Consider the following 17,439-nt stretch of genomic DNA (forward strand, 5'->3'; position numbering starts at 1 on the left):
TACAAATCTCACTGCAGCATGGAAAGTGCTATAAGTATAAATAATATTCTGCTCTGGTTAGAAAAGTTCCTCTATAAAAATGGCACATTTCTACTTTCACAAACTTTCCTTCTGTGTATTTAAAGTCAGATCTGCTGGATTTCAGACTAGTCTACAGTGGAGAAATCTACCTGAATATTAAAACTGTTTCAAAAATGGCTGGAGCTGCAGCATAGACGAGGCTACCATAAGTGGAATTATTCTTCAAATTAGTGAAACCCTCAGAAAGCAGGCTATAAAAATGGCCTTGCCTTCTGGAACCAGTGCAGTTGCAATCAGTTTTAAAACCAGATTGGATTTTGGGGAAAATTTCCCAAATGTAGATAAAGCCTTGGTGACAATATGTTTGTATTGCTTTTTATTACTGTAAGCCTTGCAGAGCCAGTCCAGCTACAGAAGACGGCACTGGAGTCTGTCCAAGCTCATTTCTCAACAATTCCTTAAGAATGTGAAGGTCCTTGGAGCAGGGCCAGGTCTACTTCAGGGAACTGAACCTGTTGTAATTAAACTGACTGCACTGAACTGCCTCTGTGTCCTCACTAGCCATGCTTTATCAGTTTAAGAATCACTGCAGGTTTGACCCATGTCCACACTAAGGCTATGTCTATACTACAAGCTAGTGGTGTGATTCCCAGCTTGGGAGCTATCATGAGTATGTCTACACATCTGAGCCAGAACACTACAAATAGGGTAGCTGTGGTAGCCTGGGCAGCAGTGGAATGGACTGGCTGCCCCGAGTACCCACCCATGGGGTTCAGGAGGGTATATACTCCGGGCGGCTAGCTCCTGCTACCACGGCTTCCATTGTCCATGCTACCACAGCCATACTACTATTTTTAGCACGTTAGCTCACATGAGAGCTAGTATGGGTATGTCTATGCAAGCTGAGATTCATAGTATGTAGTGTAGACATAGCCTAAGGACTTCTGTAAACCCCACATTGCCCCTTAGTTTGTGGCAATGCGGGGTGTAAATCTACCCCACAGTAATCTGCTGCACACTAAGTGTCTAAGTGGACCCTGTTATAGTGCACAAAAAGTTCTCTAGTGTGCTTTGATCTACCTTGCTTTGAAATGGGAGTAGATCAAAGCACACTAGAGAACTTTTTGTGCACTGTAACAGGGTCTACACATACCAACGGAAACTCAGCATGTGGCAGATTTACAGCTCAGCTTGCTCTGAACGAAGTGTTCATGCAGACAAACCCTAGTACTGCCCTAAACTGTTTCAGCTGCAATGACCCACTCTCCAGACCAGTGCATTCTGGGAGACTTTGCAAGGCTCCAAGCGCACTGTGGGACATTACTAGGAGAACTAGGTTGAACTGTTTCAGCTTCTCTGCATCAAAACTGGCATTAAAACAGCTCAGGCTAAACTGGTATTTAGCCCTGAAAAAACATACTCTACTCTGCTTGGTTCATAGCGTGCTTGTAAACCATTTGGAGCACTTTCATGTGTGAATGCAAAGTGCATAGGCTAGGAGATTAAAATGGTGCTTAGATCTGTATGTTTCTCTAATGTACACAAGACCTGTGTCTACCTATGCACATTGGCAGTGCTGATCACTAGAAAGAATAAATTAGCTGCAGAATCTTTATTATTGGGGATGATGTGCAAAAAGGAAAGAAATCAGTTTCTCTCTCAGATTCCAGACAGGGTCCGACCATTAGAAAAAAACCCATCTTTTTCTTGTAAATGGAGCAAAAATTACTCTGGAGGTGAGTTACTGATGGACAATAAAACTAGAGCCCCATGAAGCCATTTGTACCAAGACACTTTTCAGAATAGAGCCACATTTTCCAAACCGCACACGGGTTTTTTTTTTAAAAACATCTCATGGACCTAATTTCTTGATGGAAGACATCTGGAAATGGTGAGTGTTGATCGGCTGGAACTGGTTATGGAGGACTTGGGATAGGGAAGGGAAGGTTAAGGCAGCTCTCTGTCACACCTTCTGCCTCTGGCCTCCTGTCCTCTTTTCTCTTTCTTGCATGGTTTTGTACTTCTTGTGCTTGTGCATTCTGACTGGAGGGTACTGGATGCTCCAGCTCATGGGAAGCGCACCTGAAAGCTTTGCTGAGTAACCCAGGGCACTTCACAACGAACTTAAAACCTTATTCTAATGTCTGGCAGTAGCTACCAGTGCTGGCAGTGGAGGGTTCATTACCCCATTAGCCCCTCAGCGTGGTTCAGGGCATTTGATTAGCCCCTTGATTCAGAGCAAGAGGGGGAGGAGAAGCGAAGGTCATAGGAGGAGCAGAGGGAAGAAAGACAGATGGGGGAGAGTGATATGGGAAGGATGGAGGGACACGGGGAGCATTGCCAGAGGGGAAGGGGAGGACAGAGATGAGGCAAAGTGAGAGAGGAAGGGTAGAAGGGATGGAGGAAGACAGAATGAGAATGAGTCTAAAGTAGAGGGATAAGTGGGGAGGGAGTGCAACAGAGATGGCTAGAGGGACCTGGAGAGAGGAATGGGCAAAAGGGAGGGTGAGGATGGGGCAGAGTGAGAGAGGCTAAGGGTATGTCTACACTACGGGATTAATCCGAATTTAGATAATTCGGATTTGAGAAACAGGTTGTATAAAGTCGAAATGAGTGCGGCCACACTAGCACAGTAATTCGGTGGTGTGCGTCCAAGTACCGGGGCTAGCGTCGATTTCTGCACCGTTGCACTGTGGGTAGCAATTCCATAGCTATCCCATAGTTCCCGCAGTCTCCCGCGCCCATTGGGATTGTGGGTTAAGATCCCAGTGCCTGATGGGACAAAAAACATCGTCGCAGGTGGTTCTGGGTACAGCCTCACTTCCTCCCTCCCTCCCTCCCTGCATGAAAGCAACGGACGGCAGACAACCATTTTCGCGCCTTTTTTCCTGGGTGGGTGAACACTGCAGACTCCATACCACGGCAAGCATGGAGCCCGCTGAGGTCAAGACAGCACTCATGAATATTGCAAACACCTCGCGCGTTCTCGTGGAGTTTATGCTCAGCCAGGACCAGAAAAACGAGGCGAGGAGGCAGCGGCGGCGGCAGCGCAGCGACAAGCATGATGAGGACATGGACACGGACACGGACACAGAATTCAGTGAAACCACAGGCCCCGGTGCTTTGGAGATCATGTTGTTAATGGGGCAGATTCTATCCATGGAACGCCGATTCTGGGCAAGGGAAACAAGCACAGACTGGTGGGACCGCATAGTGTTGCAGGTCTGGGACGATTCCCAGTGGCTGCGGAACTTTCGCATGCGTAAGGGCACTTTCATGGAACTTTGTGACTTGCTGTCTCCTGCCCTGAAACGCCAGAATACCAAGATGAGAGCAGCCCTCACAGTTGAGAAGCGCGTGGCGATAGCCCTGTGGAAGCTTGCAACGCCAGACAGCTACCGGTCAGTCGGGAATCAATTTGGAGTGGGCAAATCTACTGTGGGGGCTGCTGTGATGCAAGTAGCCAAAGCAATCACTCAGGTGCTGCTACGAAAGTTAGTGACTCTGGGAAATGTGCAGGCTATAGTGGATGGTTTTGCTGCAATGGGATTCCCTAACTGTGGTGGGGCAATAGACAGAACCCATATCCCTATCTTGGCACCGGAGCACCAAGCCACCGAGTACATAAACCGCAAGGGGTACTTTTCAATGGTGCTGCAAGCACTTGTGGATCACAAGGGACGTTTCACCAACATCAACGCGGGCTGGGCGGGAAGGGTTCATGACGCTCGCGTCTTCAGGAACACTACTCTGTTTAAAGGGCTGCAGCAAGGGACTTACTTTCCGGACCAGAAAATAACCGTTGGGGATGTTGAAATGCCCATAGTTATTCTTGGGGACCCAGCCTACCCCTTAATGCCATGGCTTATGAAGCCATACACAGGCAGCCTGGACAGGAGTCAGGAGCTGTTTAACTACAGGCTAAGCAAGTGCAGAATGGTGGTAGAATGTGCATTTGGCCGTTTAAAAGGTCGCTGGCGTTCATTATTGACTCGCTCTGACCTCAGCCAAAGAAATCTCCCCATTGTTATTTCTGCTTGCTGTGTGCTCCACAATCTCTGTGAAAGTAAGGGGGAGACCTTTATGGCGGGGTGGGAGGCTGAGGCAAATCGCCTGGCTGCTGATTACGCGCAGCCAGACACCAGGGCGATTAGAAGATCACACCATGAAGCGCTGTGCATCAGAGAAGCTTTGAAAACCAGTTTCATGGCTGGCCAGGCTACCGTGTGAAATATCTGTTTGTTTCTCCTTCATGAAAACCCTCCCCCTTTACTGACTGATTTTCTGTAAGGAACCCACCCTGCCCCTTCCCCCAGCTTTCTTTCAAACCAAATAAAGTCACTATCATTTAAAAATAATTTATTCTTTATTAATAGATTAGAAAAAGAGGGAGGGAACCCGGGTGGTATTTGGGAGGAGGATTGCTGGGAAGGAGAAAGCCACAAAGAAAAGGTTAAAAAAATGACAGCCTTTTGCTTGGGCTGTCTACTGGGGTGGAATGGGAAGGTGTACGGAGCCTCCCCCGCCGCGTTCTTACACGTCTGGGTGAGGAGGATACGGAACATGGGGAGGGGGGAGGGTGGAACAGGGGCTGAAGCGGCAGTCTGTTTTCCAGCAGCCGTTCCTGAACCTCCACCAGACGCCGGAGCAGCCCCAGCGTTGCATCCTTCATCCTCTGGTCTTCCTGCCGCCATCTCTCATCTCGATCGTCTCTCCTCTCCTCACGTTGGTCCCTCCTCTCCTCACGTTCACTGACTTCTTTCCTATACTTTGAAACTGTTTCCTTCCACTCATTCAGATGAGCTCTGTCACTCCTGCTGGATTGCATAATTTCAGAAAACATGTCCTCCCGCGTCTTCTTCTTACGACGCCTTATCTGTGATAACCTTCGGGATGGAGGAGGGAGGCTTGAGGAATTTGCAGCTGCTGTAGGGAGGGGAAAAAAGAGAGAATTGTTTTAAAAGCTACATTTTGCAGAACAATGCTTATACTCTTTCACGGTGACCAACACTGTTCACATTACATAGCACATGTGATTTCTGTGCAAGGTCGCATTTTGCCTCTTAATGCTGAGTGCTTGTGGCTTTGCTGCTAGAGATCACAGGTCTGGGCAACAGAATTCGGCTTGCATGCGGCCATGGTAAGCCATTGTTTTACAGCTTCTGCACCCTCCTTTCCCACATACCAAGCATAGCCTGTAGAGTGCTGCAGAAGCCTGGCCAATCTCAGCCAGTTGGGGGGGGGGGGGGGCAGTGTGGGGGGGCTTGTCTGGGCCCCTTCAGGCAAGTAGAGTGCTGCGGTTTTTCTGTTAACATTCAGCAGCACCAGAAAACAAACTAACCCCCCCCCCGCCATGAATTCTCTGGGATGATCACGGTGCCCCTCCCCCCACCGCATGGCTGGTATCAGGGAAGATCCCTGCAGGCACCAAACTACCCCCCCCCGCCGCCGACCCCCCCCCTCGCCATGAATTCTCTGGGATGATCACGGTACCCTCCCCCCACCGCGTGGCTGGTAACAGGGAAGATCCCTGCTAGCCAAACGCGGAAAACTTCAGGGCCAATTTCCCATCTGCGCTTGGCTAACTGCAGGGAAGGATTTATTTTCCGCCACAGGCAAACAGCCCAGTAGGAACGGCCACCTCTGTCCCCTTAATTAAGTTCCCGTATTTCAACCAGGTTACCAGGAGTGATATCACTCTCCTGAGGATTACACAACAAGATAAAGAACGGATGTTGCTTGAATGCCAGCAAACACCGGGACCATACGCTGCCAGGCTTTGTCAGGCAATGATACCAGATTACTTGCTGCAAGCATGGCGTGGTCAAGTGTCCTACCATGGAGGAGGGAATAAGGATGCACTGCCCAGAAACCTTCTGGCAAGGCTTTCGGAGTACCTCCAGGAGAGCTTCATGGAGATGTCCCTGGAGGATTTCCGCTCCATCCCCAGACACGTTAACAGACTTTTCCAGTAGCTACAGACTTTTCCAGTAGCTGAACTGACCGCGAATGCAAAGTCAGGCAAAGTAATCATTAAAAACCGTTTGCTTTTAAAACAAGTTTTATATTTTAAAAGGTAAACTCACCTGAGGTCCCTTCCATGGGGTCAGAGTCTTGGGTACTGGCTTGGGAGGGTACTTCAGTCAGGGTGATAAAAAGATCCTGGCTGTTGGGGAGAATGGAGTGCTGTGTGCTCTCTGCAAGCTCATCCTCCTCCTCCTCCTCCTCCTCTACCCCATCGGCAGAATCCTCAGGCGTCGAGACTATCCCCGACCCAGAATCCACGAACAAAGGTGGGGTAGTGGTGGCAGCCCCCCCTAGAATTGCATGCAGCTCGGCGTAGTAGCGGCATGTCCGCGGCTCTGACCCGGAGCGACCGTTTGCCTCCTTTGTTTTTTGATAGGCTTGTCTGAGCTCCTTGACCTTCACGCGGCACTGCTCAGAGTCCCTATTGTGGCCTCTCTCCATCATGCCCTTGGAAATTTTTTCAAAAGTTTTTGCATTTCGTCTTTTAGAACGAAGTTCTGCAAGCACTGAATCCTCTCCCCATACAGCGATCAGATCCAGTACCTCCCTCACGGTCCATGCTGGTGCTCTTTTTCGATTATCAGCCTGCATGGTTACCTGTGCTGATGAGGTATCTGTGGTCACCTGTGCTCTCCACGCTGGGCAAACAGGAAATGAAGTTCAAATGTTCGCGGGGCTTTTCCTGTCTACCTGGCCAGTGCATCCGAGTTCGGATTGCTGTCCAGAGCGGTCACAATGATGCACTGTGGGATAGCTCCTGGAGGCCAATACCATCGAATTGCGGCCACACTAACCCTAATTCGAATTGCTAAAATCGATTTTGGCGCTACTCCGCTCGTTGGGGTGGAGTACAGAAATCGATTTAAAGGGCCCTTTACATCGAATTAAATGGCGTCGTTGTGTGGACGGTTACAGGGTTAATTCGAATTAAAGCTGATAAATCCGAATTAAAGTCGTAGTGTAGACCAGGCCTTAGGGAAGGTAGAGGGATGGGGAAATTCCCTAAAAATGTGTCAGGTTTTCTTCTTGGAAAATGCTCTGGACTGTGTGGTGTTCCCAAGGCTCATGTGGTGACTTCCAGAGTGGTTGTGAAGATGGGCCAATGATCCCTCCATTGCCTGGCAGTACCATCCTTCCTTCAGCCCTGGCAGATAGTGCAGAATAGGGATGGTTACAGAGTGAAGCAGAGTGCATCATACCCATCCAGACAGGAAGGATAAGCCTGCAGTTAAAGCACTGGGCTGGGACTCAGGAGATATAGGTCCAATTCCCAGTCCTGCCACAAACTCCCTATATGACCTTTGGCTTAAACTCCCTCTGTGCCTCAGCTCCATGTGTAAAATGAGGATAATGCATCCTTTTACCCATCATTCGTCTGTCCTGTGTATTTCGATTGCAAAGTCCTGCCCATACAAACACTATGATCAGTAATAATCTTGGAATCCCATTGCTTTCCCCACACCTACTAAGACAGATAACGAAAGACCATGTTTGGGAGCCCAACTCCAGATAAGAAGAGTGGTTTTATACGTTACAGCCTGGGTAGTCAAGCCAAGGAAGAAAGCAAGGAGCCCTGGCAAGAGATTCCCTCAATAAAAATGTTGCTACCCATCCAAGCTGCAGTATCCCTCAGTGGTGTCATGGTAGAAGGCAGGAGTGCAACAGACCAATAATTACAATTCATCACTAGTAATGCAAGAATGGAGTAGTTTTCAGAGTAAACCTTGTTCCTCTTGAAGCCTGAATGGATGCTGTGTGTTTGGATGCATAGTTTGTCATAGTGCAGTTCAGCAGCACCAAGAGTGAGGTCATGGAATTCTGCAGTTTATTTGAAAATTTGATCGTTTGTTACTACACCTGCCATCTGAGGTTTAAAAGACAGATTTTCTTAGACTATAAACTTTATACCTAGATCAACACGGTATGAACTGTTTTACTTTTTCACTACAGAACACATTCTGTAGTCCATTCAAATCTGGACTCATCTTTGTCACACTACTAAGATGAAACTGTTCCACACTCAGATTACTAGTTTTAAAAAGTTGTTTGCATCATTACTTTAAAACTATGATATTTTTAAGCTTAAAATATCTTATAAATATTGCCTTTTTATCTGGGTACCTAAAACAATCACTGTTCTGCACTCGTGGTGGAAAAAAGTAGATAGTACCCACAGTCAGTTAAAATACTTGCATTTTTAACCAGTTAGTGTCAGATTGGATCCTTTATGCTGTACGTACACTGAAATCAAATCTAAGGGACAAATTCTGTCTTCAGATGCACAAGCAGGGGCACCCGTTTTAAATCAGTAAGTGTCCTACAGGTGGATGGCCCACCAAATGACCCAGATTGTTTCCAATGCAATATCCTGAAGTTAGTAGTGAGGAAACTAGGCAAAATCATATTGCCTGACAAAATAAATTAGATGAATACAATGAAGAAATAATTGTACTGCAAAAGTTTTTATTACAGCCAAATAATAAACTGGATTAGAACCACCATGCAATTCCAACACAAAAATACATTTAAAATCTTTGCATTTCCAGTGAGTGAAATACAGCTAGACGCTCTTTAATCTTATTAAAAGACAATAACTTTGATTTTATACCTGACTAATCACCATTAACCTACTTGATACAAATTAAATTTCACACCATTAATCAGCAGTTAAACTAATAGTGTCAAATTAAGTAACAGTCATTTCACATCTGACCACCAAAGCTTCAGTTTAAGGACTTATCTGACAAATACACCAAGGCCTGGCCTATGCTACATGGCTGGTCAATGCAAGGCAGCTTACATCAACCTAGCTGTAGATGTGTCTTCACTTACATTTGGCTTCTGCTGATGTAAGTGCCCTGCTACGCTGACATACTAACACCATCTTCCCGAGTGGTGTAGAGCCACAGTCGATGAAGTTAGATCAGTGCAGTGATAGTGTAGACACTGTTACTTGCATCTACTTTTACTGGCCTTCAGGAGCTCTCCCACAATGCCCCACATTGACTGCTTTGGTCACCGTTTTGTACTCTGCTACCGAGGGATCTGGTAGACAGGAGCCCCCCTCCCCTTTAAAGGCCCTCACATTTTTGAAGTTTTGTACCTGAAATGGAGTGTTCTTTCCCTTTCATAAGTTCTGTTCCCTTAATTTATTAAGTTTTAATTTTATTTTAATTACCTGGTTCATGTTACAGAATAAAATCCTATTTTTTGGAATAAAATTCATCTTTATTAGTTCACAACATATGCTGTCTGGTGCTGAGCAGGTCTGACACCCACCAATTTACTGTTACTTCATTTTGTCATAGAACCCATAGCATCAATCACAGATAATGTTAATAGGTCCATTGACAACGTTATATTCCTATGTACACAGCAATCACTACAAGATTTATACCACGCTGCAAAAGAGCAAGGCCAGGTAGAGCACACTACAGCAACACACACTACTCACTATTAAAACGGTCTTTCAATGGTTGAGCTCTTCTTATAGCCCTGGTATTTGGCTGTTCAAAACCAGCAGACACACTCTCCACTTCCACCCCGGCAGAAACTTTTCCCCCTTTGTATCACAGATATTATGCTGGACACTGCAGACAGCTATATGTAGATTTTTTTTTTCTCACCGAGGTCCAATCTTGTTAGTAAACAATGTCAGCAACCCCTCAAACAACCAAAGGAATATTCAACTGTCATTCTGCACCTGCTGAGCTGACAGTTGAAGAGCTCCTTGGTGCTGTCAAGGTGGCCTATGTATGGCTTCATGAGCTATGGGAGCAAGGGGAAGGTTGGGTCTCCCACAATCACTACAGGCATTGCAACATTCCCAGTGGTAATCCCCCAGTTGGGAAAGAAAGTCCCTTCTTGCAGCTTTCTGAATAGATCTGTGTTCTTAAAGATGCATGCACCATGCAACTTTCCTGACCAGCCCACACTGATGTCCCCGGTGATCCGCCAGCACCTGCATTACCATAGAAAAGTAATCCTTTCTGTTGACATCCTCTGTGCCAAGGTAGTTTGGTGCTAAAATAGGGATATGCGTGCCATCCATCGCCCCACCCCAGTTTGGGAACCCCACTGCTGCAAAACAATCCACTATATCCTTCCCATTGTCCAGAGTTGCAATCCTATGTTGCAGGAGGCGTTTAATGGTCCTGCACACTTGCATGACAATTGCTTCCCCCGTGGATTTCCTGACTCCAAATTGATTCCCAACTAACCAGTTGCAATCTGGTGCTGCAAGCTTCTGCAGTGCAATCGACACTCACTTCTCAACCGTCAGTGCAGCTCTCACTTTGGTGTGTCTGTGCTGGAGGGCTGTGGAAGGTGGCCAGGTAGGGTGAGTGCAGACTCTCAAAGAACAACAGTTGATGAGTACCTTTTCTTTCATCCTCTCATACTGGTCTGAGATCAAATGCTTCAGACACAGGCTACAGACCATCTTCTTCCAAGTTACCCTGTATATACCAGCCAGAGCAATCAAAACCTTACTCATCCAATGAGCCTGAGATGTGAGCCACCCTCTAGCCTATTACTTCATCATACAACAAAAAATCCTATTATAATCCATATAAAACAAGACAGACTTTGGTTTGTGTAACAACTTGTGGGGTTTTCCCATAAGTACAGTGAAAATAAGTCAGAGTGAAGTGGCAGAGTTAAAGCTATTGTTAAATTGTAATTGAGTATTCCCAAGCTTTCTAAGCCAAAGGTTTTCTCACTTTCAAAATGTTGGTTTTAGAACTTTAACTCTGAATTTCTTGACTTTCAAAAGGAAGGATATTGTGTTTTTATTTTAATAAATACAATGCTTTAAATTAATAGATATCATAGTATTTAGAACTTAAAATCTATCTCACTGAAGCTTTTGCCTGGGATTTTATATTGACCCCAGGTAGCTGAACTCATAGTCCTATAACAGTTCATACAGATTCTTCTGACTGCTGGTCGAGACTGGTTTTGCAGATAATGGCTAGTAACCCTAGCTGAGGCCACATATCTCATGGAGGACTATCTGGTCACTTAAGCCATTCAGGGGCCTTCTACGAAGGGAATGATGGCTCCTGATATGCTAGAGAAGGAAAGAAGCCAAGGACCCAAAAGTGGTGGTCGAAAATGCAGACTGCTATCCGAGGAACACACCTCACACAGGAACACACCTCAAGGTCCATGGGTCAGATTTCCCTGTGACAATAGGCTTATGCCTTAAGTGTCTTTGTCCCACACCTACATAGGAGCAGGGGCTCGCTGCTACTCAAAAAGAAGGTAACACAGCTGCCAGAAGACAAGGGACAGACATAATGACTCCTGTGGACAACAGGGGCACTGATTCTGCGACGGCCACTACAAGGAGTGTAACTCTGGGCAGGTCTGGACCGGAGAGAATAGGACCTGAAGAAAAAGCCCGAGGAAACTCACAATCTCAGTTGAAGAGGTTCAAAAGACACTGGCCCTCAGACTTCGGGTGTAATCAGACATTTATCCAGGAACAAATGGCCAGTTTATACCCATTTGGTCTTGTGCCCACATAGTCCCTTAGTATAAAAGCTAGTCACCCTCCTTGGAATATTGTTTTCAGTTGTGGGAACTCCAATAACAGAAAGATGTCAAAGGACTGGAAAGAAATCTGAAACTAGCGACCAAAATTAACAGAGGGCTGAAGGCAATTAATTAGGAGGAAAGATTAAAGTAGCTAAATATGCACTGTTTGGCCAAATCATTGCTAAACAGGATACATAATTTTCCTAAAGTACTTGAAAGAGAAAAAACTTTGTTTAGAGTTGTATATAATTAGGGGATAGGAGCGGACCAAGGAGGAGAATGTGCAGCAGAATAAGACCATTAGCTAGAAGGAAAACAGGTTTTAAGGAATTAAATCTAATGAAGGTGCAATGGAAAGAAATATTAAAGAAGGCTGATGGACAATGCAAGACACACATTAAAACACCATGAACTCCCCTTCCTCTAAAATAGAAGAATATAAGAAACTGCCAATGTATCTTCAGAAAGAACCTCAAACATCTTAGGGTACAGCAGAACCCAGACTGGAAGTGAAAAGGAGAAGCATGTGACTGGGTGAAGATCTGGGAGGACACATGTGCCTATGGTTAGCTGCAAGTAATAACAGGCTATTTGGAGCAGTAGCAGCCTTACCTTTGAAGATAAACTCTTTCCAGCACTTTGGCTACCCACACAGATAATTGCAAGAGGTTCTGCTTATGTTGTTGGGGGGAATGAATCTTTCAGTGAGGTAATGGAAGGGAAATTAAGGGAAGGGCAAACAGAGGCAATTTTAATATTTCCATTAAATGTTTTTAGGGTTTCTTTGTTTTAAGACCAAAGTTGTTTCTCAGTCTAATTCGCACATATTTAAAAAGCAAGGTAACAGAGTACAAACATAGTTTTAGGTTGAAAATTTAAACCCAAATAGTCAGGAAATTATTATTTAAGGTGCCCACACTAATCCCAACTCTGTGACCAAAAAGATACAATACAATAGGGCCTTTCATTAAATAATCACACAACATATTCATATATATCCAATACAGGTTTCAAATGTTATGTTAACAGTTTTTTAAGTGGAATAAGCTGCCAAGGAAGTAAGATGCAAAGACTCTCAATACATTTCAGAGTCTGGAAATTAAGGGGGAAAGACGGGAAATAAGAGATGCAGAAAAATGAGGGGGACAGGGTTGCTGGGCCCAGTGACTATTTCTTCCCAGAAATTCCTTTTGGCCTGTGGATAGCTCCTATAGGTTACAGTAGTAAACTTAATTCTTCAGACGTTAGGCTCCTTAGAGAACTGGCAGTCTGGAAAATACTGTATTCCCTTGTGTGTCCCTGCTACGTCCCTCTGACCTTTACGAATGTGTTATGTTAGATGAAAATTAGATTTTTTTTGGCTATTTCACAAATGAAGAAAAAATATTGCTTATGGCATTAAATATTTTTACATGCACCCAATCTGGCATTTACTGACCCTGCACGGCCATTTTAGAGGTGCAAGTGTAAATGTCAGTGCTATAATTTGTTAAAGGTTTCTGACAGCCAGCAATTAAAATCACCACAAATTCTCACAATTTAAACCACTTTTACGTAAATGTAAACTTTTCCTAAAACAGCTAAAGAGAGTTTTCCATCCAGCCTGAGTGAGGCTTTTTGATAAGCTCATGGCAATGCTCTTTCTGCTACTGAGGATTTTCAAGAATACTACAAATATTAGTTTCTCTTTGGGTCTGTTTGACCTTTAATAAAAATTTGCTAAAACAGAAGCTAACAAACAAATAGAATGTTTCTTGTCATAACCATGGAACTGCTTTTTGACCTGACAGGATTGCTTCAGTCTGCCTCATGAAAATAAACAACTTATCATTATAACTTTCACTTACCAGACATGAAGTTGGGCTATTAGAAACCAAGAGTTCAATGTATCAGGCATATGGCACCCTAGGAGAAACAAAACAAAACACAGAAAAATTGTGAGATGTTTTCCATTGATTTTTACATTTTAAAGAAATGTTCTTACTTTAAATATATTTTTGTACTTTAACTTGTTGTTTCATACACTAAACATATATCAGAAGATCCTGCCTAGATCTACTTCCAAAAGTTTGTGTTTTACTCCACAGAAAGCTCCGAAAACAAATTGTACTCACTTTTTAGACTGCAAACTCTTTGGTGAAGGAATTGTCATTTATTGTATGTTTGGACAGCACCTAGACTGGCTGGCCTCTAGGTGCTACCACATTGTAAATGTTAAAACAAAATAATAAGGGAAGACCCATCTCTTTTTCCAGGTCTAACTATTAGCACAGAGAAGACCTCCAGCCATCCCATACCTCTTAATCTCATCTCAGTGCTCAGACCTCACACCTGCTAATTCAGAAACTGTCTCACTCTTTATGCTTTAACCTGATCATTGAGATCAGTTAGGCCAGACTTGCTACCAGTTCCTTCTTTTGCCTGTCTGCATATGTCAAGGCCCCTCACGTTCTGGAACAGACTTCCTCCCTTGGTCTGAGAGAAGTAGAGTATGTTGCCATTCAGAGCACACTGACAGGCTCTTCTGTTTACCCAAGACAAAGTTCAACTCTATAAAGCAGGCCATACAAAGCCTATGCACCACGTAAGTCAAAGATGCACAGACCTCATGTGGGTCTCTGCACAAGGGAGAATTTCACTCAAATTTTTCTGGAGGGGTGGGAAAAAAGGGGTTCATTAGGCTATGGAAGTCCTTTGAGTGTCATCTCTGACATCATGTCAATTTGATTATTTACTATTTGGGTATTTTAAAATCCTTCATTGTTCATATGCCCAGAGATCCTAACAGCTAGTTTATAAACTGGGAAAATTAAAATAAACAAATAGCTGGGAGTTTTAGAAGCACAGCGACTAATCACATGCAAATTAAGAACCCAACCTGCTGATACACTAGGAGCCTTTCTATATTAAGTACAAAAAGCTAATGTTAATGCAACATTCAGGTTGTGGAACCAAGCATTCAATTAAGGAATTCCAAAATGTAAAGGTTCTTTCTGCTGTATTAATTTGGCCACGCTGAAAAATATGTATTTTGCTTTCCTTGTTAAATACAATCTTTCATATATTTTTGTTCACTTCTGCATACCATATATTATGCAGAGAATACAGAATAGTGTAGTACAAAGATTTTAACAACATGAGTTTTCAGTATCAGGAAATCCCAAATGAGTGTCAATAAAACCTTTATGGCATACCACACTGTCATGTATTCTGTATATGCCATATATGTTACGAAAATAACTCAACAACCTGTTTACTTAGGGCTATTTTTATATCCTTGATCCTGTACAGACAGATTCCTCAAGGCTGCAATTTAGTTTCATTGTATCTAATGTAACTGACTATGTGTTCATTATTTGTATAAATAGCTAACAGTAATACTCTATAGCAGTGGTTCTTAACCTGGGGTGCACGCACCTCCTGGGAGTGCAAGATTCCCTTTTGGGGGTGTGAGACATGCCAGATTTTTTTAGAAGGTAAATCATCGAAAACACAAATTAAGCACAGGCACAGAAGTACAACTACTTTGTTTCATCAAACCTATGTATTTATTAACATTATATATTTAACCATTACTGTAATATACAAACAAAAATATATCTAGGTTTAAGGGGTGCGAGAACATATTTTGAGAACCAAAGGGGTGCAGGCTGCAGTAAAGGTTAAGAAACACTGGAAGCAGCCATCATAAGGCTGAAGACAGAGAGTTCTTCAAAAAAATGGCAGGTGTAAAATGGTATGAATTTATTGGTGTAACCAATGAAGAAGTTAGAAGGAGAGTAGGTTGTGAAATCAAGGTATAAGATTGGTTACAAAATTGAAAAGATTACAATGGTGGGGACACTGCAGATGACAAACAGATGACAGGATGCCAAACAAAATAATGCAAGCACAACCAAGGTCAGTCCCACCTAGAGGTCAACTACCATCTAGATGGCAGGACATCATATGCAGAAACATAGCCATGGCTGGGCTTAATGGAGGAACAAGCCATGGACAGGAATGAGTGGCGACACTGTACTTCTCCCCATCTCTGCAAAGATGCTCCAGGATGAAAGAGAGAATGAGAGAGACAGACAAATGTCTAATCCTCTTTTGACTCCTACAAACCTTTTGGCTTCAATGATACCTCATGGCAATGAATGCCACAAATTAAATATGCATTTTGTAAAAAAATGATGTTACTGTTTTAAATTTGTTACCTTCAATTTTTTTTTACCCTTTGTTCTTGTATGATAGAATCATAGGGTTAAAAGGGATTGCAAGGGTCATCTAGTCTAACCCCTGCCACGATGCAGGATTTGTTGTGTCTAAACCATCCAAGACAGATGGCTCTCCAGCCTCCTTTGGAAAACCTCCAGTAAAGCAGCTTCCACAACCTCCCGAAGTGTCTGTTCCATTGTCCCACTGTTCTTACAGTTAAGAAGTTTTTCCTGATATTTAATCTAAATCTGCTGTGCTGTAGTTTGAACCCATTGCCACTTGTCTTGCCCTCTCTGGCAAAAGAGAACAACCTTTCTCCATCTTTTTTATGGCAGCCTTTCAGGTATCTGAAGATCACTATCATATCCCCCTTTAATCTTCTCTCTTCCAAACTAAACATACCCAGTTCCTTCAGCCTTTGCTCACATGGCTGCATTCCATCCCTTTGATCATCTTTGTCACTCACTTCTGGATTCTTTCTGGTTTCTCTTTATCCTTTCTATACATTAGTGACCAAAACCGGACACAGTGCTCCATCTGAGGTCAAACCAGCACTAAGCAGAGCGGTACTATCACCTCCCGTGACTTGCATGCTATGCCTCTGTTAATGCAAGCTGAAACTGCATTTGCTTTTTTTGCAACAGCATTGCATCACATTGAGGTTGTGAGCCACAACTCCCAGATCTTTTTCAGTAGTACTGCTGCCAATCCAGTTTCCCTCCATTCTGTATTTGTACATTTGGTTTTTCTTCCCTAAGCGTAGCACCTTAATATTTGTCTTTGCTGAATTTATCGAGATCCCTCTGAATTTTAGCTCTATCCTCTAAAGTGTTGGCAAGCTCCCCAGCTTTGTATCATCTGCAAACTTGATCAGTATGCTCTCTATTCCTACGTCCAAGTTATTAATAAAGATGTTAAGCAACACCAGACCCAGAACAGATCACTGTGGAACTCCACTTGAGACCTCCCTCCAAACCCATCATTCCATTAATAGCTACTCTTGGTTTGCGGTTGTTTAACCAATTGTGTGTCCACTTAATGACAAGCCTGCATTTCGCCAGCTTACATATCAGAATATCATGTGGGACTGTCTCAAAAGCCTTGCTGAAGTCCAGGTATATTATGTCTACAGCGTTCCTCCTATCCACCAAATCAGTTGCCCTGTCTAAGAAGAAAGTCAAGCTGGTTTGCAATGATTTGTTTTTGGTAAATCCAAGCTGGTTGCTAGTAATTACCCCTTCATCCTCCAGGTACTGGCAAACTGAATGGTTTACACATTGCTCTATTACCTTCCCAGGTATCGAGGTCAGGTTGACTGGTCTATAATTCTCTGGCTCCTCTTTTCCTCCCTTTTAAAGATGGGGCTCTATATTTGCCCTTCTCCAATCTTTCAGGACCTCTCCTGTCATCCATTAGTTTGTACATATTATTCCCAGTGGCTCCAAGATTTCTTCAGCTAATTCCTTCAGTGCCCTCAGGTGAATAGCATCAGGCCTTACTGATCTGAATTAATTCAAATTGGTCAGAAGATCTCTGACATGTTCTTTACTTATCCCGATCTGCATCCTTTCCCCTTTATTGTCTATGGTAACTTCACTAGTCGTCCGATCACATTATTTTTTGTGAGAAGTCTGAAACAAAGTAGGC

At 43.8% G+C, this 17,439-nt stretch overlaps 1 protein-coding gene across 7 annotated transcripts in view; it reads right to left on the reverse strand.

Moving 5' to 3' along the window:
* The window catches only part of LOC128846598 (ubiquinol-cytochrome-c reductase complex assembly factor 1), an 88,240-nt gene that overhangs the window by 43,864 nt on the left and 26,937 nt on the right, over positions 1 to 17,439 (reverse strand). For all 7 annotated transcript variants that reach the window (XM_054045810.1, XM_054045808.1, XM_054045812.1 and 4 more), the window contains exon 6: positions 13,437 to 13,494. In XM_054045810.1, coding sequence (XP_053901785.1) covers positions 13,437 to 13,494 — 58 coding nt within the window. The remainder of the gene's footprint in view (positions 1 to 13,436; positions 13,495 to 17,439) is intronic.

This window comes from Malaclemys terrapin, chromosome 12 (assembly GCF_027887155.1).
Source record: "Malaclemys terrapin pileata isolate rMalTer1 chromosome 12, rMalTer1.hap1, whole genome shotgun sequence".
In the NCBI taxonomy this organism is placed as follows: Eukaryota; Metazoa; Chordata; order Testudines; family Emydidae; genus Malaclemys; species Malaclemys terrapin.